At 43.9% G+C, this 26,114-nt stretch overlaps 1 protein-coding gene and 1 long non-coding RNA gene across 6 annotated transcripts in view; one reads left to right on the top strand and one right to left on the bottom strand.

Annotated features, from left to right (window-relative positions):
- LOC142498965 (uncharacterized) overlaps positions 1 to 5,532 on the bottom strand; it is an 8,973-nt gene extending 3,441 nt beyond the window's left edge. The window contains exons 1-2 of the long non-coding RNA XR_012802592.1: positions 5,302 to 5,532; positions 465 to 638 (exon numbers count right to left, since the gene is read on the bottom strand). This is a non-coding gene — a long non-coding RNA (uncharacterized LOC142498965). The remainder of the gene's footprint in view (positions 1 to 464; positions 639 to 5,301) is intronic.
- LRRC71 (leucine rich repeat containing 71) lies at positions 5,401 to 26,114 on the top strand. Of its 5 annotated transcripts, none has more exons than XM_075607660.1 (17): positions 5,401 to 5,511; positions 6,140 to 6,231; positions 6,497 to 6,532; positions 7,186 to 7,320; positions 8,505 to 8,645; positions 15,075 to 15,150; positions 15,335 to 15,409; positions 15,836 to 15,904; positions 16,773 to 16,932; positions 18,670 to 18,753; positions 18,835 to 18,924; positions 19,787 to 19,918; positions 20,754 to 20,853; positions 21,251 to 21,333; positions 22,020 to 22,128; positions 24,247 to 24,368; positions 25,665 to 26,113. In XM_075607660.1, exons 2-17 carry the CDS (start codon positions 6,159 to 6,161, stop codon positions 25,845 to 25,847), a joined length of 1,668 nt encoding a protein of 555 aa, XP_075463775.1. In that variant the 5' UTR covers positions 5,401 to 5,511; positions 6,140 to 6,158; the 3' UTR covers positions 25,848 to 26,113. The 5 variants fall into 5 exon arrangements, with proteins under 5 accessions (XP_075463775.1, XP_075463773.1, XP_075463774.1 ...); XM_075607658.1 differs by having other exon boundaries at positions 5,502 to 5,618; positions 22,023 to 22,128; positions 25,665 to 26,114; XM_075607659.1 differs by having other exon boundaries at positions 5,502 to 5,618; positions 20,763 to 20,853.

Raw genomic sequence — 26,114 nt, 5'->3', positions numbered from 1 at the left:
ACGAACAGCACACACGTGATCACGTGGCTTAGATCTGCAATCAGGGTTAATACACACAGCTACTCTAGCCAACTAACCTTTCTCCTCAACAAGGTATTTTCAATGAGTTAATATGAACCCCTTACGCCATTGCAATTCTATCTATATGCTTCGACCACCCAAGAAATTATGCAAAATATGTAAATTAATCTATCTGCCAGGGTCTCAGGTCTCTGTTTATTATAGAAAAACTATGCACAAAAATCTGTTGTAGCAAAATGTTTCTGAAAATGTAAATACTCTCTCCAGAGTGTGCAACAGTTTATTCAGCGCCCCAACGTATCACTTATTAAAGAATGGTTTAATATAAAAATACAGTGCTTCAGATTACAGAACAAAAAGATAATTACAAGAATATACAGTTACAATAAATACAGAAGAATTTCTTTAAATAACAGGATAAAACATAAATCCCTATACGTTACCATATGTCATAGGTTTTCCCCAGAGAGTTCACTGGCGTAGAAATATGAAAATTCACAGGTTTGGTCCTAAACACACCTGTGTTGAATTCTGATTTCATAACTCCAGGGCAAGCCCTACATACCACTATTTCCTCATTGATACAACATAAGCCCATCCCTGTCGTAATTCAGCTGCTAGGATGATGGTTTCACAAGAGAGAAAAAAAAATACATTGAAATCTTTGCCTTAATATATAAACACACTCATAACTTCCCTTCTGTAATACTTAAATCATCGTGAGTCATATCAATTAGATTCAGGCGATTTAGACGGACATGAGACTAATTCTGCTAAATTTGAGTGATAAATGGATATCTGTCCTTGTTTACCTTCTAGACCTCACGTGTCTGGCTTCACTGCATGCATCTCCTTGCAACAATTACAGATATCTGAACTTTATACTTTAGAATTGAAGTTATCACCAGATAGGTCTTATTTTTTATAAATTCACTAGTTTGGAATACCTTCTTACCACTCCCCCTGAACCTTGCAGTACCCTCCAGAGAATGCTTTGAAGGGTACCTTAAAAGGATCCCGTTTTTAACGATGTCAGGAGAGCCAAATTTTAATCCCATCTCTGGCAAAACAACTTCCGTTATCTCATCAGCCCCATACAACACACCTTGTACTTTTAGTGGGCCACAAGGGTTAACCCTCCTCTTTGAAGCTCTGGACAGACCCAGGAAGAGTCTTGATCTGTTATAAACCCAATATATTGTATTTTAAAAACAACCGGTTACCACATAAACCCCTGAAGCACCAGATTGATTAAAATATATAATACTCCCCACCATTTTTATTACACCTTAACATGCCATCTGGCGCCGGAAGACTCTTTATGGCTTATTCACTTGAATAGACTTCCGGCGCCGGAAAGTGTCCTATGTAAAATGAACACGTAGGAAATATGGGCCACAATATTTCATTGGTCTTAATCTTGTTTTTTTTTTGTTTTTTTTTACAATGTCTTTGAGGTTGTTTTTAAACAGTATTGCTAATTGCCCACAAGTCCCTCTTCTAGTATGTGGATTAAATGTATTTGTTTTCAGTGTGTCCTTGACACCCTAAAAACAGAGTCATGTGTCACTTCTGCAAAAATAAAAATAATAAAAATAAATTTGTTCTTCTATAGCGCTGCTATTTACTTAGCGTTTTACAGAGACATTTTTGAAAACACAGTCCCTGTCCCGTAGAGTTTACCATCTAGGTTTTTTGGGTGCCTGAGGCACAGGGAGATAAAGTGAGTTGCCCAAGGTCACAAGGAGTCGACACCGGGAATTGAACCAGGTGTCTTTACTCACTGAGCCGCTTCTTCTCCCATAGCATGTAGTCCAGGTGTGGGCAACTCCAGTCCTCAAGGGCCACAGTCTTTGACTGAGCCCCCGATTGCGCCACCTGTGTGGATGCAGGGATATCCTGAAAACCTGACCTGTTTGCCGCCCTTGAGGACTGGCGTTGCCCACCCCTGCTATAGTGTGTAGTCCAAAGGCACAAAGTCTACATCCAAATCACTCTGGCTAATTCTTCAGAAATAAAAAGTAAGTTTTATGGCTACCTGTGATTCTGTCATGTCCTTTCTCCGCTAATGTTTTGTTAGTACACACATCCTCCAACTGTGCCTATTTACCAGGTATACTGCATCATTTGGGGTACTGTAAGGCCAGATGTAACTTTAAAACACAAGATGTTTGTGTGTGGCAAACTGGATATCTTACAAGACGTCTGTAGGAATTGCATGGAAGTACCTCCATCCAGCAGGAGTAGAACTACAGTGGTACCTACAGTACTTTTATGTGCAAAATTTGATGGTCTGTATACATGCCGTGGTGGCGCTAAAATATGGATATACACGTTAAAGTGGAGAAACGCAGACTGATGATCATTCAGCTCCATTAACTTGTAGTCAAGTTAAATATACAAAATGTATCGGCTTCCATCAACCTTTCATCTAAGAACACTCATGTATCAAAAATGCCTCCTTTGTCACTTGGATATTGTCATTAATAAGTTAAAACTAGGCATACAATGTCTGAATGCTGACAAGATACTGAACAACAACTGGGGATCTGGCAGGAGCAGAAAGGCTCAGTGAGCGGAAGGTTTGGTATATACAGTAGTTACTGTACTTGTAACTACAGTTGTATTAGACGTTCCTCTAGTCTCCAGCATTATACCCCAGATGGCAAATTGCTGTTTTCCTACTTAGCCTAATCCATGAAGCAACATTCCCAAGACATGAGAGGGTTTCCTTGGTGCATTATCTTCTTTCTAAGAGATACATTACTTCTCCAGTACTTGTTGGACAAGAATACCTTTACCTTTGCTTTGGAGATCAGAGACCATTCACTTAATGAAGATGACTTCCATAGGCAGGTGGAAGAGGTAAGTTTAACCAACAATAAGTAGACTGAGCGAGCACAAATTATTATATATAATACAGAAAATAGACAGCACTCAAAGAAAATAAATAAAGAATAACGTTGTGCAGGGTGCAAGGAACGAGAGGGGAACCCAATTTCCCCCAAACAAATAGTAAACTACCACTATAGTCCCAGCACTCACTGATTCTATAGAAATAACAAAACTGATGGAATGTCAAATGCAAAAAATATGAGTTAATATAAGCACAAGATAACTCACAGTTGGAGTGATGCCGGTACAAGCGGCTATATATGGACCCTACTAAAGCAGTGGTAAGGGTAATAACACACAGGGTCAGGGAGAGGGGTAAACAAACCAAAAAAGTGGGGAGAGGGGGGGGGGGTGGAATATACTGGGTTAGGGATAGGGTCAAGGGAAGTACCTTATGGTCTGCAAAGGCCTAAGGGAACGGGCCTGAGGAAGGGGTCCTCCCCGAAATGGTCGTTGCCCCCCTTGTAAACCCCATACCCCATCCCCTCAGTATATTCCCCCCCCCTCTCCCCACTTTTTTGGTTTGTTTACCCCACTCCCTTTATTCATGCTATTACATATTTCACTTTCTATATGTATTGATACCTAATAGCTACACGTGTCCATCAAATTACATTACTAAGCGCTACATATATTGATACAAGATTATTATCATTATTGGTACAACTTTTCTCATATATCTAAATATTAAATATTTGCATTCTAAGTACTACTTAAAACCCAAACTTTAACTATTTCATAAACTGATACATTTGTATCACTATTGCCACTGTTTGTACAACATATTATCCATGCTAAGACAACATCTATATGTTGCAGGCACATTTGGCACTGAAGGGGTTAATCATTTTTCATTACCAATTTTTGTACAATTCATATCTTACATGTTGTAAGTGAATTTGGTGGCTATTTATCAAATGTACAAATATACAATTATTACATTGTCACGGTGTCCCTATATAACTGTCTCTAAAAGTCAATGTTGTAGTAACAGTGGCTAACTAAACACTGTGTGTGCCTATATATCAGGGAAATAGAAACACTGTCACTAATATAATAGGGCTAAAGTAACAAAGGGTCCCCATATAGTAGATCTTATAGGTACACAGTGTCCAAATATATTGGTTATAAAAACACAGTGCAACTATACATCAGAATTATAATAACAGTGCTCCCATATATTAGTTCTAATAATAAGATGGTCCCCACATATCAGTTATAATAACACTGTGCCCCCCACATATCAGTTATAATAACACTGTGCCCCCCACATATGTTATAATAACACTGTTCCCCCACATATCACTTATAATGACATTGTGCCCCCCACATATCAGTTATTATAACACTGTGCCCCCCCACATATCAGTTATAATAACACTGTGCCCCCCACATATCACTTATAATAACATTGTGCCACCCACATATCAGTTATTATAACACTGTGCCCCCCACATATCAGTTATAATAGCACTGTGTCCCCCACATATCAGTTATAATAACACTGTGTCCCCCACATATCAGTTATAATAACACTGTGCCCCCCACATATCAGTTATAATAACACTGTGCCCCCCACATATGTTAAAATAACACTGTGCCCCCACATATCAGTTATAATAACACTGTGCCCCCACATATCAGTTATAATAACACTGTGCCCCCCACATATCAGTTATAACACTGTGCCCCCCACATATCAGTTATAATAACACTGTGCCCCCCACATGTTATAACACTGTGCCCCCACATATCACTTATAATGACATTGTGCCCCCCACATATCAGTTATTATAACACTGTGTCCCCCACATATCACTTATAATAACACTGCCCCCCACATATCAGTTATAACACTGTGCCACCACAAATCAGTTATAATAACACTGTGCCCCCCACATATCAGTTATAATATGTGGGGGGCACAGTGTTATTATAACTGATATGTGGGGAGCACAGTGTTATTATAACTGATATGTGGGGGGCACAGTGTTATTATAACTGATATGTGGGGGGCACAATGTTAATATAACATATGTGGGGGGCACAGTGTTATTATAACTGATATGTGGGGGCACAGTGTTATTATAACTGATATGTGGGGGGCACAGTGTTATTATAACTGATATGTGGGGGGCACAGTGTTATTATAACTGATATGTGGGGGGCACAGTGTTATTATAACATATGTGGGGGGGCACAATGTTATTATAACTGATAACACTGTGCCACCACAAATCAGTTATAATAACACTGTGCCCCCCACATATCAGTTATAACACTGTGCCCCCCACATATCAGTTATAATAACACTGTGCCCCCCACATATCAGTTATAATAACACTGTGTCCCTATTGAAAGATGTTAACAATGTAACTCTCTCACCATGACAACCTCACATTGCCTTCAGCACTAGCAGCCACACGCCTAGGTCTTTGATTGGCCTGTGCTCCTGCATCCCCGCCTCTGATTGGCTGTTGCTGCCGTTACGCCACATGGCGCCTCCCACAGAGGCAGAGCTCGTGCCCCACGCTGGTTGTCATGGTGACCGGACGCTGAGGTCTAGGACAGAGCGTACATCCAATCATCCTAATAGTAATAATAATAATAATAACACTGAGAATCGCCCGATAACCCGTGACAGCGAGAGCGCTAATAGAAAGAGAGAGGGAACAAAGTGTCTGCGGCTTTATGCATGGCGGGTCTGTACAATCAGATCCCTGACACACAAGCTATTAACCTCAGGGCCATTAATACGGATTATGTCATTATTCTAATTGCTGCTAATCAAATCTTTAATCTCATTTTCCTCCTCTTATTTGCTTAGGTTGTGTGCTCCTGTATTCATCTCCCTTTTTAGTCCAAAGGGCACCAAAGTACAGTGATTTAATATTATACTGTGCATATTATTATTATATTAATTGCATTATACTTTGTTTTTATTATACGATACTTATTTTTTTCTATGTTATTATTACACTTATACTATAATTGTATTATTTTTATTGTTTTTTTATTTATTATACTATTTATTATATTATACTTGCTTACGTATGGTACTCACTTAACCATTCAATGCACAAAGGAGCAGCAGTGCAATGTGGTGCAAAAGGGGTTAACGTATTTTGTTGCAGGTCTCTCTAGTACAGAGAAGGTTATTGCAATAAAACTACTTCGATCTGAATGGAAGCAAACTGATTAACACTTTACTCCGCATTTCCAGTACCATAAAGAGAGCAAATATGGGGAAAAAGACAGATAAGCTCTTAAGGGACAAAGCAGGAGCTAACAACGAGGACGATTCCAAGAGTGCAGGTACCATTGTGTAATAACTTGGTTGTGTAGCATGTGGCTTTCACCCCTTAGTAGAAGTAGGGCTGGTTGCAAAATGGTTGTGACATGATACTCCTGTCTGTCAAGTCCATTTTTGGTCCCTGCAGAGTTAGAACGTCGTTTGAATTAAAATGAGTATGTGGGAGGCAAATAATTGGTGTTAAATGATTCATGTTGTTGTTTGACTACCCAAATTGGCACGTTCTGCGAATAACATGCTGTGTTCATGGTTTGTATTTTTTTTTAGCACTCATTTCTGTGGATAGGACATCACTGACACCTGGTAAGGAAAACAAAAAGCAACGTCCCACTTTTAAACAACCTACCTACCTGTCAGCCGTATATGCTGCGTGAGACACCCTCACTCTCTACACGGATCAGATACAAACAGCGATGGTGTCAGTGCTGGGCAACACCCAGCACATCCTGCACCCTGGTTTAAATCTGACATTTATATTTGCAGGTATCACACCTCTGCCAAAAAAAGCACCCATTTGTCTTGTTGTGCTGTGATATCCATGTAGTGAATGTTGTCCAGTATAAGCTACCACTCATTAAAACATAACCCTACAGACTTTAGTGGCATTAAGCATTGAAACATGTACTTTTGTGTATATCTTTATTTATATAATGCCATCCATGTACATACAGTAGCGCTTTACAGCAGTAACACGGGACATAATAGGGACAAGCGCTTCATATATAAAAGTAGACATTATGAAAAGGATTCTGTCCCAAAGAGCTTACATTCTAAGTAAATCCTTCAGACTATCAGAGAGGCTCGTGGCACATGCTCACTTTGGGATCTGATCATATCGGTTAGGAGAAGGAGTTATCAAAATTCTACTACCAGATTCTCTACAATTTCCAGGTATTTTCTCGCTTGTAAAAGCTGTATATTATATTTGGAGACACAGAGAATATTTTTCTTTGCAGAGGATTACCAGTGCACTGGCAACCTGGATTTAGACTTCACTGAGCTGTGCAACCGGGTGGGATATACCGAAATCCCAAAGGTTGTAACCCGCTTACGGGTTCCTACTACACCAGCACCAGAGAAAACCACCAATGGTGAGGCCTCTCTCTATACTCTATATTAAGTCTACGCGGAATTGGGGCTCCCGGCTTCCTGCAGGATTAATATTTGTGAATAGATTATTGCAGAGAGGTGGCCAACTCCAGTCCTCAAGGGCTGCCAACAGGTCAGGTTTTCAGGATATCCCTGCTTCAGCACAGTTGGCTCAATCAGTGGCTCAGTCTTTAGCTGAGCCACCGGTGCTAAAGCAGGGATATCCTGAAAACCTGACCTGTTGGTAGCCCTTGAGGATTGGAGTTGGCCACCCCTGGTGGTAGTTTATCCCCAAATGACCATACAGTAGTTTACCCCCCAATGCCGGCATGTTTATTTGTATGGAGGGAGGAGTGCTGTGATTGCAATAACAAATCTTATTTGTTACTAAGCACCCTAAAAATACACGAGTACAACTTTGAGAATCTCTCTTTTGTGATAGGCGGAATCCCCCTCCTATATATTGTGGCATAATGCCCAGAGAGGAAAAAAATACAAACCTTTATTATCTCAAGTTATTATCTAACTGAAATAACCCATAAATGATGTTAACAAAATAGCTTCCATATGTGCCTTTCCCAACCGCATCTGGACATGCTCTCTTAATTTGGAAAAGGTTTCTGGCATAAGGTGTATGTGCTCACACACCCTGCAAAAAGTGAGGGGGGTTACAGATCTCCCCATAGCAGTAAACGTGCAATACTGATGCAAAAAGGGCACGGTGTCCCCTATTTAATATGGTGAGAAGTGAAGTAACAATACAGTCATTTCTATTTACTTGAATGTAAATGGATGCATTCTTAATGGGGTTCACTGTATCTCGCAATATCAGATAGATACCTATATTTCTCCAACAAATGCCATTGATTTATCAGGTTTGTTTGTTTTTTTTAATTCAATCTTTTTTGTACGAGTTTTGCAGCCGTGACATTGTGATAGCTGACCCCCAAGATGTTAGGCCAGGGGTTCTCAACTCCAGTTGTCAAGACACTCCCAACAGGTGAGGTTTTCAGGATTTCCCTGCTTTAGCACAGGTGGCTCAGTCAAAGACAGTGCTGAAGCAGAGATATCCTGAAAACCTGATTTGTTGGGGGGGGGGGGGGGGGGATCTTGAGGACTGCAGTAGAGAATCCCTGTGTTAGGCCCATCTCCTTTCGCGTGTGATAAATTCACGGGTTCTTTGCAGAGGAAGCCGTCACAATGTCAGAGAAGAGCAGCCTGGCCGCCCTCAGCCACATCCAGGAAAAGTTTTCTTACTTCAAACCGAGTATCCAGGCGGAGTTAGAAAGCGAAGATGGCAAATCTGTCCGAGAGATCGCTATTCGGGGTGAGAGACACCTATACAAGTTTGCAGGGACTTTTGCAGACACATTTGCAGAGACTTTTATATAAAAAAAGGCATGGTTTCATTAATATATGGTATGTACTCAAATAATGATAAAATAACGTTTTTAAGCCCAAACAGTGGATGTGTCAGTTTGAGACACAAACGCAGACAGTCAATGTTACATGGATGTTTGTGCATTTTAAATCTTTAAAATTACCACACAAGGAATAATTTGAATAGAATATGAATACCACGTCTCACCCAACACCCTTTCTTACTCACTTTGCAATTTACTTACAACAATCCTAAGGTACTAACATTTAGCCCTCTCTGTTTGACCAAGTCATCTTTGTGTATTACTGAAGGAGCGGCTCAGTGAGCAAAGATACTCACTCCGATAACAAAGACACTGAATTTGAAGCAGGGGAACCTATGTTCTGTGTATCACACACTCTGGTGTAATTGTGAAGCGCCATTGGGAGAAATGCTCTATAAGAAATAAAAATGATAAATTATTATTATATAATAAGAATACAAATAATAATAGCATGTTCCTGATCACCCTGGCAGTGGGCATCTTTGGGTTAATCCCTTCTCACTCTAGGTAGGACAGGAAATAGACTTTTGCAGGCAGGCTATATAAGGCCCCTCCCTCTACCTGCACCTTAGTCTTTTTCCTGTCCTCACAGCTAGGAGTAGGATTTTTTATTTTCTAAAGGACTCACCTACTGCACCTCGTGCAGCTATCCAGGGACCTCAACCCCTCTACCCTGAAGCTCTGGTCGACGCGCCCATGCGGGTGGCAAGACGGAGACCCCTAAGAGTCGGGGGAACCCCCAGGAACCCAATACATTCGTGGGGTGGGGAGCAGCTGCAGCCGCGGGCCGTGGAGGCTTACTTTCAAAGTAAACCCCATTAACCCGACACAAAGGGAGGGGGAGCATAGCAGTGCAGCTGAGAGCCCCGTGAAGGCTCAGACTCACCGCACTAGCGTCTGGTACGCTGCGGTAAAGAAACCCCCAGGAGCCCGGTACAATGCGGGCCGTAAAAAACGCTCAGATTGACCGCGCTAGCGTCTGGAACGCTGCGGTAGAGGGAACAGTGCATGGGAGCGCTCGCGTCACGTTCCGGCCGGCGGATGCGTGCACAGACAAGCAAGCCGTGCACGAGCACTGTGGTGACGTCATAGGAGCGACAGACACACTGTGTGTGTGTTTATGAGAGAAAAACGGCAGCATGGAACGCTCAGCAGGGAGAAGCCAAGTGCTGGAAATGGATTCGAAAATGGAGACCCATAAAAGTTCAGTTCCCAAGACTAGGTGAGTCCTTAGTTTTAGTTCTACATGGGAAAGAGAGTGGAGCTATATACATTAGGGTGTATATTTAGTATTTATTTTGTTTTTATTAAAATAGTTCGGTGGTTACCCTCCCAGAAGCAGAATCTTCAAAGGGTACGGGGGAATCCCTGCAACATAAAAGGAAGGTTGCGCAGAAAACTAAATGGTGCGCAGCTTGCGAGAAACCAACCCTAATAGGGAAGAAATTGTGTGAAGATTGTCTTAAGGCAGCTGCAGGAGATTCCAACGAGCAAATGAGCACTTTCCTTGTATTAATGAAGGAGGCTGTTAAACAGAGTGCTGATGCGGCAGTTCAGCAAGCAGTTAACCCTGCGCAAAAAGATCTAGATCTCAAACTAGTCTGGATAAGGGGAAAGGTTTTTCATCAGATGATTCTGACATTGATTGTTTTCAAGTATCAGAGGGTGAAATGGATTCATCAGATCAGGATATTCAGGAAGAGGAATCCTGAATTTGATGTAGAAATGGTGGATCCACTCATCAAGGCCATGAGGCAGGCATTGGAATTAGAAGATACTGGGGAGTTAACCCACAAGAAAGATAAACTCTTTGGGTCAAGACAAAGAAAAAGTAGAGTTTTTCCTATTCATCAGGTAATTAAAGACCTCATTCAAGCAGAGTTGGTGCGACCAGACGCCAAAGTATTTACGCCTAAAAGATTTGGGAAGATGTATCTATTCCCACAAGAGGAGGTAACATTTTGGGATGTTAGCCCAAAGGTGGATACTGCTATATCCAGACTAGTAAAAAAGACCACAATCCCAATAGAAGAAGCTGCATCATTAAAGGACACTATGGATAGGAAGATGGATTACGTATTGAAAAAAGCATACGTCACGGCAGGGACATCCTACAAACCAGCCATAGCAACAACGTCAGCAGCAAGGGCTATGCGAGTGTGGATTGCCAACATAGAAGAGGCAATAGACAAGGGTGTAAAAAGAAGTGCTATTCTGAAGGCACTGTCCGAAGTAAAGTGGGCAACAGACTAACATAGCAGAAGCCTCTTTGGATGCGGTAAAATTAGCAGCTAAATCTATGGTTCTAGCAGTATCGGCAAGAAGGGCTTTATGGCTCAGACAGTGGATGGCTGACACAGCATCAAAGAATAGCTTATGCGGATTACCGTTTGAAGGTGAATTCCTCTTCGGCAACAAACTGGATGCCATAATAACAAAAGCATCAGGAGGTAAGAGCACTTTTTTGCCCCAGGAAAACAGAACCAGAAGATTCGGTTTCCAACAGTCTAATAGAAATCAGTATAAGGAAGCAAAGACATATAGACCTGGCAGGTCGTTTCCAAGGAAAACAACATGGAGGGGCGGCCAGAACCGGCTTTTTCGAGGCGCCAGAGGAAGAGGATCATTTGCCAAGAACAAGTTCACATGAAGGTCAAAGGGCCCAGCAGTTGCCAGTAGGAGGGCGACTGACGCAGTTTTCTGCAACGTGGGCCCAAACAATACAGGACAATTGGGTATTAGAAACCATTCGTCAGGGGTACAGTATAGAGTTCAAAGAAATACCAAGTAGAAATATGGGCCTAATAACATGGGTACAGTCCAAGGAAAAAAGAAGGCAGATGAATTCGGCTTTAAAGAAGTTATTACAAGCGGAAGTAATAAAGAAGGTACCTCAGGAAGACAGAGGAAGTGGAATTTATTCCAGAATATTTCTAGTACAAAAACCTTCAGGAGATTACAGAGCAATCCTAGACCTAAGAAAGGTAAATTCAGTCTTGAAAATAAGAAAATTCAAGATGGTATCACTGAACCTGATTATTCAAGAGGTACAACCAGGAGACTGGATGGTGGCGATAGACTTAAAAGACGCTTATCTACATGTGCCCATAGCAAAGGGACACCAAAGATTTCTAAGGTTTGCAGTGAACCAAGATCATTATCAGTACACAGCACTGCCATTTGGTCTGGCAATTTCCCCAAGAACTTTTACAAAAATTCTAGCCCCTTTAGTGGCAGAAATGAGAGAAAGAGGGGTAGAAATATACCCATACCTGGACGACATCCTGGTAAAATCAAAAAGTCTGGAGAAACTACAACAAGACCAGAAGATGGTTATAACCTTCCTGGAACAGCACGGTTGGTTAATAAACAGAGACAAGAGTCATCTCATACCCACTCAACTATTAAGATTTTTGGGGGTAGAATTCGGTACGGCAAAAGGAGAAGTGAGACTGCCAGGCACAAAGAGGCAAGACATAACTATGCAAACAAATAAGCTCAGGAAAGCAACCAGAACTTCAGCAGAAGAATGCATGAAGCTTCTAGGAAAATTCGCTTCAACATTAAGCGTCACAAAATGGGCAGCGCTACATATGAGACCATTACAAAACAATTTTTTACAACAATGGAACGGGAATCACAAAAACACAAGACAAAGAATCTTGTTACACCCACACACAAAACAGGAATTAAAGTGGTGGGAAGATACCCGAAACCTGGGAAAAGGACAAACACTACACCCAGTACAGTGGGAAAGAATTACAACAGATGCAAGCAACGCAGGTTGGGGTGTCCAAATGGGAGAAACATTGGTGCAAGGAACCTGGACAAACCAGGAAAAGCATCTTCCATCAAATCTGCTGGAACTAAAAGCAGTACAAAGGGCCCTAGAAGCTTTCCAAGACCAAATAAATGGTGGCAATATAAAGATAGAATCAGACAACGGGTCAGTTGTCAAGTATATAGCCAAACAAGGAGGAACCAGGAGCAGAAAGCTGATTAATCTCACAGCAGAAATCCTTTTTTGGGCAGAGCGCCACTTATCGGAAATTACAGCCATACATATCCCAGGACTGGAAAATGTCACAGCAGACTTTCTAAGTCGCAACATTATACACCCAGGAGAATGGGCATTAGACCCACAGGTGTTTCAAGAACTGGTAGAGCGATGGGGTCAGCCAGACATAGATCTCATGGCGACACATCAGAACCGCAAGGTAAAGAACTACTGTGCTAGACAGTTTCATCCAAGCGCAAAAAGTACAGATGCTCTCAGTTTCAAATGGGACTTCAAGTTGGCATACCTGTTCCCTCCAATTCCCCTAATTCCGAAAGCAATCAGGAAAATCAGGGAAGACCCAGCAGAGGTGATATTTGTAGCACCATACTGGCCAAGAAGGCTTTGGTTCACACACTTGGTAAATATGGCAGTAGATACACCATGGCACATACCAGATCGCAAAGGACTGATGCGACAGGGGCCAATATGTCATCCGAACGCCAAACAATGGGCCTTGACGGCATGGCGATTGAGCGGGAAACATTGAGACTGAAGGGTTGTTCAGACAAAACAATCCAGACCCTTTTACACGCAAGAAAAGGATCCACATCAAAAGTGTACCATAGAATCTGGCTTTGCTTTCGCGATTGGTGCGAAAAAGAAAAACAAAATTTCCTTTCACCTAGAATTGTGTCAATAGTAGAGTTCCTACAAAAGGGATTTGAGAAAGGTCTCAGTCTTAGCTCATTGAAAGTACAGGTATCTGCACTATCAGCCTTATTGGAAAGAAATCTGGCAATGGAAAGATTAATCATCAGGTTCTTGCAGGCAGTTAAAAGACTAAGACCTCAAATCAAAAACAGAGTACCTACATGGGACTTGTCTCTAGTATTGGATGTATTAACGGCATCTCCGTTTGAACCTATACAGGAGATAGGTTTAAGATGGTTATCATGGAAGATGGCGTTTTTGATCGCAATCACCTCAGCAAGGAGAGTGGGAGAACTACAGGCACTATCAGCCAAGGAACCATTCCTAGTCATACATCAAGACAAGGCAGTTCTCAGACCAGTGCATCAATTCCTGCCAAAGGTTGTATCACAGTTCAGGAAATCGTGATTCCGTCATTCTGTCCAGATCCAAAGAACAAGAAAGAAGAAAGACTACACAAATTAGACGTGGTGAGATGCCTAAAAGTGTACATGGAAAGGATGCGAGATATCAGAAAGTCAGACAGACTATTCATCATACCAGAGGGAATAAAGAAAGGTTAAGCAGCATCAAAGACAACAATTTCTCAGTGGACAGTGTCTTGTATTAAAAAAGCTTATGAAAGCAAAGGACAAGATAAACCTTTGAACATTAAAGCTCATTCTACAAGGGCCATGTCTACATCATGGGCATTTAAAGCCCAAGCTACACCAGGACAGAAATGCAAAGCGGCAGTCTGGTCCTCATTCAATACATTTTTGAAATACTACAGACTAGACGTACAATCATCAGCTGACGCAAGCTTTGGACGTAGAGTGTTACAATCTGTAGTGAAATAAAGTGTAAAGTGTATTAATAAAGATCAAACTGATAAAGGCATTAACTGGTGGCTTTTATTTCTTATGTATCCCTCCCTAAAATTGTCACTGCTTGGGTATGTCCCAAAGATGCCCACTGCCAGGGTGATCAGGAAAGGAGAAAATTTAAAACAATTTACCGTAATTTTATTTTCCTGGAACCATGGCAGTGGGCACATAGTTACCCTCCCTATGAATGTCTAATGCCTATCAGTTATATTTTTCAGCTATGGAAGAATCATAAGACTAAAGTGCAGGTAGAGGGAGGGGCCTTATATGGCCTACCTGCAAAAGTCTATTTCCTGTCCTACCTAGAGTGAGAAGGGATTAACCCAAAGATGCCCACTGCCATGGTTCCAGGAAAAGAAAATGACGGTAAGTTTTACATTTTCTCCTTTCTTGTATAGCGCTGCTAGTTCTACGTAGCGCTTTACAGACATTTTGCAGACACAGTCCCTGCCCCGTAGAGCTTACAATCTATGTTTTTTGGTGTCTGAGGCACAGTGAGATAAAGTGACTTGCCCAAGGTCACAAGGAGCCGACAACGAGGATTGAACCAGGTTCCCCTGCTTCAGTGGACATGTTGCCACATTACACAAATATCAAGTAAGCAATGAGAATTATTTTGATGGTTTTGTAAATATTATTGAGAAAGTTATAGGACCCAGTGTCTTTAATCACTGAGCCACTCCTTCAGCTATTATATTACATTACTGTGAATATGCATTGAAAGTAATGTTAATTTCTCTTGTTCGGTTACACAGGTTGGAAGATAGATGACAGCATGCTGGGTATTTTCTCTAAGTGTCTTCCTGCACTCCCGAATCTCCACGTGATCAGGTGAGGAACCAGCTCAGACCTCCTTCATCCCATCGTCTGTTACTGCTGAGAAAGGTCATGTCATTCTGAATTTATGACTGCTCGTTTCTCACCGTGGAATGAATGTTGTATACCTTGTTTAACACAGTGTCTGGCGAAACACGCGGCGCTGCTTGGTTAATTCGGCCCTTGTACTCTCTTTCAGTTTGTGGAACGTTGGTTTGACAAACGCCACCTTCGCCTCTTTCTTGGACATCTTGCCACATTGTGCAAATGTCAAGTAAGCAATAAGAATTATTTAATGTAAATGATATTGAGAAAGTTATAGACCAGAGACAAGACATATATATGTTCTCCATCTGTGGTATATTGCTCAGAATAAACCCACACAAAGCACATGCTTGCTGTATATTCAGCGTGGGAAACATGATATAGTGATGTGTGCAGATTAGTAGAGTAATAGGTGTCTTTTACCTCAATGAAAACTTTACACATATTTGCACAACATAGGACTTCTTTTTATGCCACGTATAAAAAATAATTGGTTACATTGTTTTCATTACTGAAGAGGCCACATCTTACTGTTCTCCAAGTCTTTAGTTCTATAACACAGGTCATTTTTTTTAAACCTTGATTATTGCCTTATAAGAGGACTGGGAAGAAATTATATGGTTATATTTAATGTGTATATTCTCTCTGTTTCCAGGGTAGTTAAACTGGATGGTAACCCATTGGCCCAACAGTCCTATTATAAACTGATCAGAGATGATTTACTGTAAGTAGTGTATTAATACGGCAGATTATAAAGACTGTCCGTACCATGTTGAGTCTATGCATACTCATAAGCACAGGTGGACATATGGCTTATTGAATATGTTCATATCACCAGGCAGTGATACAGGGATAAAGAGACCTATGAGCCACATAGTTATGTTACCATGAGGAAGGTGCCCATAGTGATACAAAGAGAAGGAATCCCATTACCCATTGTGACTATCCTTCTCACCTTAAGGAAGCATAATGATACAAATAACTACAACATTGACAGCATTGCCCATTAAAACAGTCCCTCCACTTAGCGGGTAACAATGACACAAATAGGACACCTATGTCCCTTCAAGTCTGTCCTACTAGTACACCCCACAAAGCAACTGAATATATATGCAGAATGTTACTAGCACATATGCTACAATTCCAAAGTGCGAGGAAACAGTTTCAGACGAGGAGAATCCAGCGTGTGCAGCCAACACAACATAGACAAACAATGTCTTCAAAGTGCCGGTCTCCTCTAAGACAGAGATACAAAGTACAGCTCTACTCACAAGTTCATAAGGAAGTTCTACATTTAATCTGACTGTCAAGAACAGTGGAATGACAACGTTTTATCACGAAATGACTGTATGAACGATACGCAAATTAACTTCAGTATGAACTTGTGAGTAGAGCTCTACTTTGTATGTGTCTTCAAAGAAATTACTAGCACATAGGCAAAATGCTAGAACGCTGACAACTCCATATCTGGATGCAAAATCCATATACTATGATCCACTTTTTGGTGCTCATCTGGCCCCTTTATTAGGATATGCGTACATATTCCGCCAGTCTGTTTGAAACTTATGAAGGGCCTCTCTCTGCTGATGCAGGCTGGCTCACCTATCACTACGCAACAACAAAATCAATGATGAAGGAGCCAGACTCATCAGCGAAGCCCTTCAAAGCCTGAAGATGACCAACAAAAACTTAATTTCCCTGAACCTCAGCTTCAACCACATCGCAGACCCGGGAGCCCGTTACATCGCGGAGGTAAGGAGGGGGACTGTCACAGAAGCGAGAAACAGTCATCTCGCTACTTGCCGGGAGAAATGTTCTAGACCTCTCTACTTTGTTCTAGCACTAAAATGATTTAGCCGTGTTCATTCTTCTCCATCTTGAATGAAGACGCTAGATCATTGTATTGTTCAGTAAAACTATTTTCATAGATCTAGTTGGTGTATAGGCGGTCCTCGGTTATCCGTCAGAATCCGTCCCGCAAACCGCCGTCAGATAATTCATTCCAATGACGGATAATGCATTCGGCGGAATGCATTATCTGGCATCGGATAACCTGTGAGACGGATAACAGACCACCTGTATTTCTATTTACACATAGTGCAGAGTAAATGAGTACTTCAGTATTAGGTGATACCGTTTTTATTTGGATTAACAATTGATATTATAAGACAAGCTTTCGAGAGTTCTCTCTCTGCCAGAGGAAGGGAGAGAACTCTCGAACGCTTGTCTTATAATATCAATTGTTTGTCCAAATAAAAAAAGATATCACTTAATACTGAAGTAATCTGCGCTATCGCAACTGAATTAACACGGCTATTTCTACTGATTTGCACATAAGAAGATTGGGGAATTCATATCCGACTCCAAGCTGGTAATTTCAAACTTCAGCTTCGGAACCTTTGTTCTGATCATTGATGAGATTTACTGCCATAGGTGACAACAATGCTAAAACACTCTTCAAATTGAAGAATATCATGGGAGGTATAACATGGACTAGTTGGATCTTTTACTCTGTTTGATCGAAAAACCCGTGGTCCAACCAGAAGAGAATAATTTATTTACAGCCACGATTTAATTCCTCCCTTGAATCAAAAGGAGAAAGCTAGGAAATCAGATAGGTACAGGCATACCCCGGTTTAAGGACACTCGCTTTAAGTACACTCGCGAGTAAGGACATATCGCCCAATAGGCAAACGGCAGCTCGCACATGCGCCTGTCAGCACGTCCTGAACAGCAATACCGGCTCCCTACCTGTACCGAAGCTGTGCGCAAGCGGGGAGACTATAGAGCCTGTTACAAATGCGTTATTAATATCAGTTATGCACGTATATGACGATTGCAGTACAGTACATGCATCGATAAGTGGGAAAAAGGTAGTGCTTCACTTTAAGTACATTTTCGCTTTACATACATGCTCCGGTCCCATTGCGTACGTTAATGCGGGGTATGCCTGTATATGATTTAAAATAACCACCTGTCTTCTGTCTGCACCTTTTGTATCTAAAGCCCTCTCCCGCCTAAAACCTCTCTCACTCACTGGCCCACACCTATATCCGACATGCACCCTCTCTATCCACCTTTAAGACCCACCTTAAAAGACACCTCTTTAACAAAGCAATTGGGCAGCTCCGCTGGCTGATACGATACAGCTCATACATTGACCGTGGCCCCTTGCAGACGCACTTACGAGAACACCCTACCACTTAGATTGTAAGCTCTTCAGGGCAGGGACTTATTTTTCCTAATGTTACTTTTATGTCCAACGTCTTTATTCCCATTATGTGTTATATTACTGCTTTGAAGTGCTATGTACTTGGGTGAAACTATATAAAGATATACATATCTAGTGATTCATCTTAAACTACTATGTCATCTTTAAGATATTTCTGTATCAGTATACAATGCAGAATGTCCATTTCTGAGGAAATTAGAAATTTTTCCTGCCAAACATGAATTCCTGCTATAATTTCATGTTATATACGATTTCAGGCATTAAGGCTGAACCGATCACTGCTGACGCTGAATTTGTCAAATAATCAGATCAGAGACGATGGGGCGGAGGCATTAGCAGAGGTTTGTACCGTGCAATAACACCAACAGTTCCTTTGTAATCTCAGATACATCCCTGTTTTACAATCTCACGTCCTGTTTTAGGTCCTGGGACATCTCTCTTTAACCCACAAAGAAATTGTGGAAAGGCGGCGGCTTTTGATGGAAAAGGAATCCCAAGAACAGCCAAGATCGGTGAGCTAAAACGTGGTTACCCATGTGAGAATATACAACCGTGTCTCTAGTATTGAGCTCATCACCATTACATATCGGGGTTTGGGTTCTGTGCCTGGTCCATTTGAATAGTAATGGAGATGCTGCCCAAAAACAAGCTTACGGCTGTGATTATACCAGATGCCGCCAGGCGGCAGCATGATCCGGTGACGTCATCCTCACGCTGCTGCCAAGCGGGCATCTGAGCCAGCAGAGGAGGCAAGGAGGCGTGGCTGTGAGCGGTTTGCCCTCCTTGGCTGAACCGCTCACGTGACACGGCCGTCGCCTGCCAAGAACAAATTCCTCTGCCTGCTCTCCAGTCTGCCGCCCTGCAGTTCCAGGCGGCGCGCATATCGCTCAAGTTATGTTTAACTAAATTGGATTTGTGTATTTTGTTTTTGAGCCACGCGCCGGTGTTTTTTTTGGTATAATCACGGCCTAACAGTCCATTAATACTGTAATGTATATGGCAAGGGGTCTCCTGTTGAAATCTCGCTGAGATGATGTATATGAAAGGGATCTGGCAACTCGGTATTTTACAATATACCACTTCCAACCTTGCAGTCCTCTCAAAATAACTTTCCTCTGTGTGATATCTATGTACGGAGGAGGAATAGAAATGACAAAACTTACCTTCAGTTGCTAAATACAACGATGATGACATTTCCTAGACGTACACAAACATTGGTGTGTTGGTTGCTTGATGCTTTTCTTCATTGGTTTTGTGTCAATCTGTCCTTCAGACAAGTCGGACTCTCAAAGAGGAGGGTTTTTCTTTAGTAAGCGGACGACGGGTAAAATCTTTACTGTCCCTAGTCCAACTTCCTGCTCCTTCTCCACACAGCCGGCGTTATCGCGGCATGGAGAGTCCAAGAGTGACAGGCCTCAAAGCCACCAGAGCAACACGGTCATTGAAAAACCAGACAAGTCGCAAGTATTGAAGCCAAGCAAGAGCGCCTTAAAGAAGAAAGACAAGGTAAGACGGACGTCGCCCTTCTGCTGTGACAGCGGAGTCCTGGCATTTTGAGAATACCAACCCTTCGCTTCAGGGGTAATCGTCCCGGTGCAGAGAGCCTGGAAGGCATTGAGCAGGGTGCAGAAGGAATTCAGGTGCAACCTAAGCCCAGTGGATACGTTCTGACAGTTTCTGCACAGTGCGTAGTGAAATAGCGTGAATCATATGAGAACATTAGCAAATGGTATGAAAGACAGATTCAGAAAATTAGGCTATTCCTTATCTGCTGACAAATTCTGGAAATGCTGTATCAATTTGGAACAATTCTCATGTAATGTATAGCAAATAAAAATACCACTTGTGAGCACATACACGTCTCAAACAGGTCTGCAACACTGCCTTACCCCATTATCGCTTAGCACACAGTGCTTCCACTGCAGCCAGGGATTCTGGGAAATGACATGCAAATGTGCACATATAATGTATGATACACAGAGACAGTTCCAGTGTGTGAAAGCATATACACACACCCCGTTTATGTTCAGATGATATACATGTATTGTACAGTATGTATCAGATTTATATACATACAAATGTTTAACTTAAATGATCGCTGCTAAAATAAATGTTTTCACCATTCCTGATGCAGATATACACAGCACTGCTGAATGTAATAATGTAGAGGTGCAAAACTACCCTGCTCATCTGACACAATTAACTTCATTTCCAACCCGGGCTCATTACAATACACAGATCATGTACAACCGCGATCAGCCTCGAGCGTAAAAACGCTGCGACCAAAAATAAATATCTCCATTCAGAGCAGATGTTCTTGAAATAACTGCAATTGTCACAGGAACCTCAGAAGAAGGAGGACAGATTTGTAGGCAGCAGCAGCAGCATGCCGAGCCAAACCGGACTGGCCAAGAAAGAGGACCTCAAAACCGCAAAGAAACGTAAGTGGGAATAGTGACATTGCATTAAACCAGGAGTGGCCAACTCCAGCCCTTAAGGGCCACCAACAGGTCAGGTTGGCAGGATATCCCTGCTTCAGCACAGGTGGCTCAGTCTTTGCCTGCACCACCTGTGCTGAAGCAGGGATATTCTGAACACCTGACTTGTTGGTGGCCCTTGAGGACTGGATTTGCACCCCCCCCCCCCCCTGCCCACCCTTCATTAAACACGATGGTACGAGAGGATATTCGGGTTAGCGTTAGTTGGTAATGTCCAGATAATTGTTTAGGTGCCAGAAGGGCCTGCAAAGCATTGCTCCAATTTCCCTTCTAGTGGCAAAAAACCCTTTGGTAAGCGCACGGCCTGCGCGCTACAGCATCTTTCTTCCTTCTTTAACAGAAATATCCAACATTGAGCAGAAAAATGTTAGAGGAAAAGCAGCCAAGTCTGCAACAAAACGCGCTCCCCTGGCAGAGGTAGAGGTAAGAGGGTCCTGGCCCTATACATACGTGTACCTGGCATCTTCAGGTGTGGGGTTTTCTTTTCCTAAAACAGCAATCGTGTGTGTGTGTTTGTGTGTATATTTATATATTAGCGCTATCCATGTACATAGCTCTTTACACTACACGCAACATAATATTATAACACATATGGGGAATAAGCGCTTCAGACACAAAACATTAGGAAAAGGAGTCCCTGCCCCGAAGAGCTTACAATCGAAGTGGTAAGTAGGGAGAACTTACAGAGACAGAAGGACAGTGTTCTGGTAAGGTCAGCGGCGGAATTCCAAATGCGCCGCCCTTAGACACTTGCCTGTGTCTGCCGCCCTATTTCCCCTTCAGAATCCAGCGTCAAATGACGCCGCGGACATCACGGTTGCCATGGCAACGAGACGCCGTGTGACATCCGCGATGTCATGTGACGCTCGATTTTGAAGGAGAAGCAGGGTGGCATAACGGAGGCAGCCGGCACAGGTAATTAAGTCCGTCCCATTAGGTCAGATAAGTCGAGAGCGCGGCAAATGCAAATGGGGCAGACATTTTTTCCGTCCCAAAATTTTGTCGCCTTAGGTCCGGGCCTAACGGGCCATCTGACACTGGGTAAGTTATATACTTGTCTATTTTGTATGTTCGATAGGAAAAACAAACCTGTTTTCTCTTCCTTTCAGCAGGTGGAAGCCACTGAAATCACAAATCCTTTATTGGGAAAAGCTGAATATCGGGATGGAAAAGTATTTATCCGAGGAAACCAAGTTCTCATCTGTCTAAACCTTTTACGTGAGTTTACAGGGTGTGCGGTGAAATCCAGCCATATAATGCACCACAGCGACGAATGCTTGAAGCCGTGTGTCTGGCTGTGATCCTAGGTGTCGGAAAATCCAGTGTATGGTTTATAAAAAGTACAAAGTAGCGGTTCCCTGCCAAAATTGTCCCTGACGAAGCTCCATAGCTGGAGGGAAACGTGTGTTGGGCACGCAATGTTTTCAGTCTCCTACTTGGAGCTGTTTTAATACAATCAATCAATCAATGGATCAATCTTGTAGACTTCACATGCCATCTGGCTATTTGTTATAGTGTTCTTTAGGCAGTAAGGGTAGAGTATCTGCTCTCCTCTTGGCATATTATGGTCTCCTTGTGTGCTTCCTGATGCATTTGTGCTGCTAATAAATTACATCTGCACCTTTGCTGTGCAAGGAGTGCTAGAGGCTTTTTGCTCTCCTGTGGATCCCATAGCTAACTGTGGCTACACCCACACTATATACATTTTCATTTTAAGAGTGTGGGTTGAGCAGTGTGAATGACAGTGACTGGGTGGGTGACTGGGTGGGTGACTGACGGTGACTGGGTGGGTGAATGACGGTGACTGGGTGGGTGAATGACGGTGACTGGGTGGGTGAATGACGGTGACTGGGTGGGTGACTGACGGTGACTGGGTGGGTGACCGACGGTGACAGGGTGGGTGACCGACGGTGACAGCGTGGGTGACTGACGGTGACAGCGTGGGTGACTGACGGTGACAGCGTGGGTGACTGACGGTGACAGGGTGGATGACTGACGGTGACAGCGTGGGTGACTGACGGTGACAGCGTGGGTGACTGACGGTGACAGGGTGGATGACTGACGGTGACAGGGTGGGTGACTGACGGACAGTGACAGGGTGGGTGACTGATGGACAGTGACTGGGTGGGTGACTGATGGTGACTTTTGAATGACAGTGGGTTGAATGACAGTGGGTGGGTGGGTGAATGACAGTGGGTGTGTGGGTGAATGACATTGAATGAATGACAGTGGGTGGTTGACAGTGACTGTGTGGGTGGGAGAGAATGACTGGTTGACAGTGACTGGGTGGGTGAAAGTCAGTGACAGTGACTGGGTGGGTGAAAGTCAGTGACTGGGTGGGGTGACTTACCTTGACTGGGTGGGTGCAGCTTGCCGCCGGACGCTTCCCCCTCCTGCCCCCGATATCCCCGCGGCAGCTGCCCGGCACGGGAGGTGGGCATGGCAGGTAAGCTTGGGTGGCGCGCGGGAGGTGGACTCGGGGGGCGCGCGGGAAGCTGGCCGCGGGGTGGGGGAAGCAGGCTGCAGAAGAGGAGCAGGTACTTCCCCCTCCGTCCCACGTTGGGAGCGGGGGAGGGAGCGGGCCTTGCTTACCCTGCGCTTGCGCGTTGGGGGGGGGGGGGAGGGCGAACGGGCCATGCTTGTCCTGCGCATGCGCGTTGGGAGCGGAGGGGGGTGAGCGGGCCCTGCTTGCCCAGCGCATGCGCGCCGGGACCGCGGGGGAATAGCCGCCATTTTTTTAACATTTATTTAAATAACTGTCGCCCGTCCGCGCCCGGGCCCCCCTGACCCACGAGGCCCGGGACGCCAGTGCCCTTTGTCCCCCCCTGTTGGCGGCCCTGGAAAAGACTCCCGCGACTGCGGCAGCGTCGACACCGCACTTTGCAGCTAATGGTAGTTTCAATACTGAACACTAACTTTGGCCACCAGGCATCTTAAACGAAAGCGCGCGCACACGTCGTGTAGCGTGCTATGTGAGCGGGGCCTAAGGATACGGCCCCAGTGCTCACTGCGGCGCGTGCACAGATTACAGCTGCGATCTGCAGTCTGTAGGGGAGCAATGGGATGCGCGGGGGGACGCGGCCATGATGGGGGCATATCCGCCCGCCAAGCACGTGACCGCGTCTTCTCTTCCCTGCCTGCGGACGCTCCATCGTGAGGGGAGCGCACACACAAGGAGCTACCTGACTGAGTGTCTGGCGTGCACGCCGTTGTGCGCGCCGCCGTGACCAGGCCCCAGTGAGGGAGTGACTCGCATATAAGTGACCATTGCCAGTGCTGCAGGGGTTGGTGGGGGGGATGTGACACTTTATACCCGTGTGCTTACCTACCCCACAGGGAACAGGATCACGGAGCTGGGGCTCAGGGGCTTTCTGGCAGCTGTGGAGATCCAGCTGCAGGAGACCAAGCCGATCACAGGCACCAAGTGCTACACAGGACTGCTACGGCTGTGTTTGGAGGTGAGTTACGTGCAGGCAAGAGAGGCTGGCAACGCATCGCTACTGTACGGCACCAAAGGGGTTTAAAAGCACGGTGCAAAACCCCGTATATAACAATAGGGGATTGTCACAGACTTGCAAAGGTCTGGGTAGGTAGGTGTGTGTGTGTACACACTCACACAGTTTCTTGTATCTATTGCATGCATCTTGTGCGGCTCCAGAATGCACAATCGTCCGTTGGAATTAGGCAACACTGCAGACTTTACCACCAAGTGCATGTTGTGCAGGGGGGAGCAGACACAAACCCCACAGGGAATACACAGCCATCATTTTGAATGCGGCAGGGAACAGCCTGCGTTGGTGCTGCAGTTCATTGCAGCATTATAGGCTATAATGTGCGTGCAGGGGGTGAAGAAGGGATTTGGCTCCCCCTGGGGGTGTTACGCAGCAGAACGTTAAAAAAATAATAAAGGGTCTCCGGAGCAGAGTAACAGCTTGGGGGACCCCCTGCTGCCAGAGATACTTATAAAAGTAATTAAGGTGGAAAGAGCACTGCTACCAACAATTAAGTTAAATGAGCAGTAACAACTCTTTCTAGTCAATCAGGCAGTGCTCCCCAGGGGTATAGAATAGAACTAATTAACTAAAACTTTTCGGGGATTCCTTTTAGGGTGTCCCGCCCTGTTTTTGTTGACAGAGATCCTTACCTCCGCAGGGAGTGGCAGCAGCGATGACGTCACGGCTTCCTATTAGTTCGCAAGCGCTTTAAATCAGCCATTTTCATAGCCCCACACAGCCCAGCCGGAGCTGCTACTAGCACCCTCCTGGAGGTATCTCGAGAGGCGGGGTCCCCGGAGCTGAAAATAACACAGTTCAGCTCTGCAAACCTCCTGCTTCAAACCTGTAATGCAAAAAAATAAAATGCATTCCTGTGCAAAGCAATGTGTTGCAGGCCCCTCTGATAGTGCCGGGGTTAACTGGCACTTACCTTGTGAGTGTTAAGGAACACAAATGGAATCACTTGGACTGTCAGCTCTTCGGGGCAGGGACTCCCTTTCCTAAGGTTACTTTTATGTCTGAAGCGCTTCTTCCCATTGTGTGTTATATTATTATGTCCCGTGTATTACTGCTGTAAAGCGCTATGTACCTAGATACCTCTATATAAAGATATACATACACACAAGAAAGTGAAAATCACGAGCCACTCACCCATAGTTATGATGTTGATGCTAAACCCTGCAGGGAGAGATCACTCCGTGCCTTCACTACAATCCTTGTGCGTGCATTTGGCGACTGCTCTTTCCTTTCATCCTCTAGAAGAACGATTTCCCTCCAGACAATGCAACTTTTGTGAGGATCCAAGAGCTAATGGTGCCCAGGGACCCAATGCACAAATCCCCCAGATCTTCAATAAATGAAGTCCACGTGCTGGGACAGGGGACTTCTCTTCCAAGGCAAGACCCGGAGCATCAATACGAGAGAGGGCCCCAAGGAGTGTAACCGTGTTACAGCCAGTCTGCCATGGAACCGAGGCTGTCCTGTGTTTGGAGTTCTGTACTGAATCCACTGGCAAGACTGTATTATTATAACACAAAGAAATGACTTGCATGTCGTGTGTACAGAATTACACTAATCAGTCTGATTAAAGCTGCAATCCCACATAGAACCCAATTAACTTATTGCAATGAGAGGTGTAATGTGTTAGGCCTTGGTAAGTGTTGTTAAAATTAAATAAAATGTGTTGAAGGAGCGATTCATTACAATGAT

This window comes from Ascaphus truei, chromosome 7 (assembly GCF_040206685.1).
Source record: "Ascaphus truei isolate aAscTru1 chromosome 7, aAscTru1.hap1, whole genome shotgun sequence".
NCBI lineage: Eukaryota > Metazoa > Chordata > Amphibia > Anura > Ascaphidae > Ascaphus > Ascaphus truei.
Note: the sequence above shows the minus strand (reverse complement) of the source record. Positions and strands in the feature narration are given on the sequence as shown.

Bases quoted from the DNA above. Each gene is read 5' to 3' on its own strand.
- LRRC71 (XM_075607657.1), top strand. The intron at 15,410-15,835 runs GTAAGCAATAAG...CTCTGTTTCCAG, and splicing joins CCACATTGTGCAAATGTCAA to GGTAGTTAAACTGGATGGTA. The intron at 19,919-20,753 runs GTAAGACGGACG...CAATTGTCACAG, and splicing joins CCTTAAAGAAGAAAGACAAG to GAACCTCAGAAGAAGGAGGA.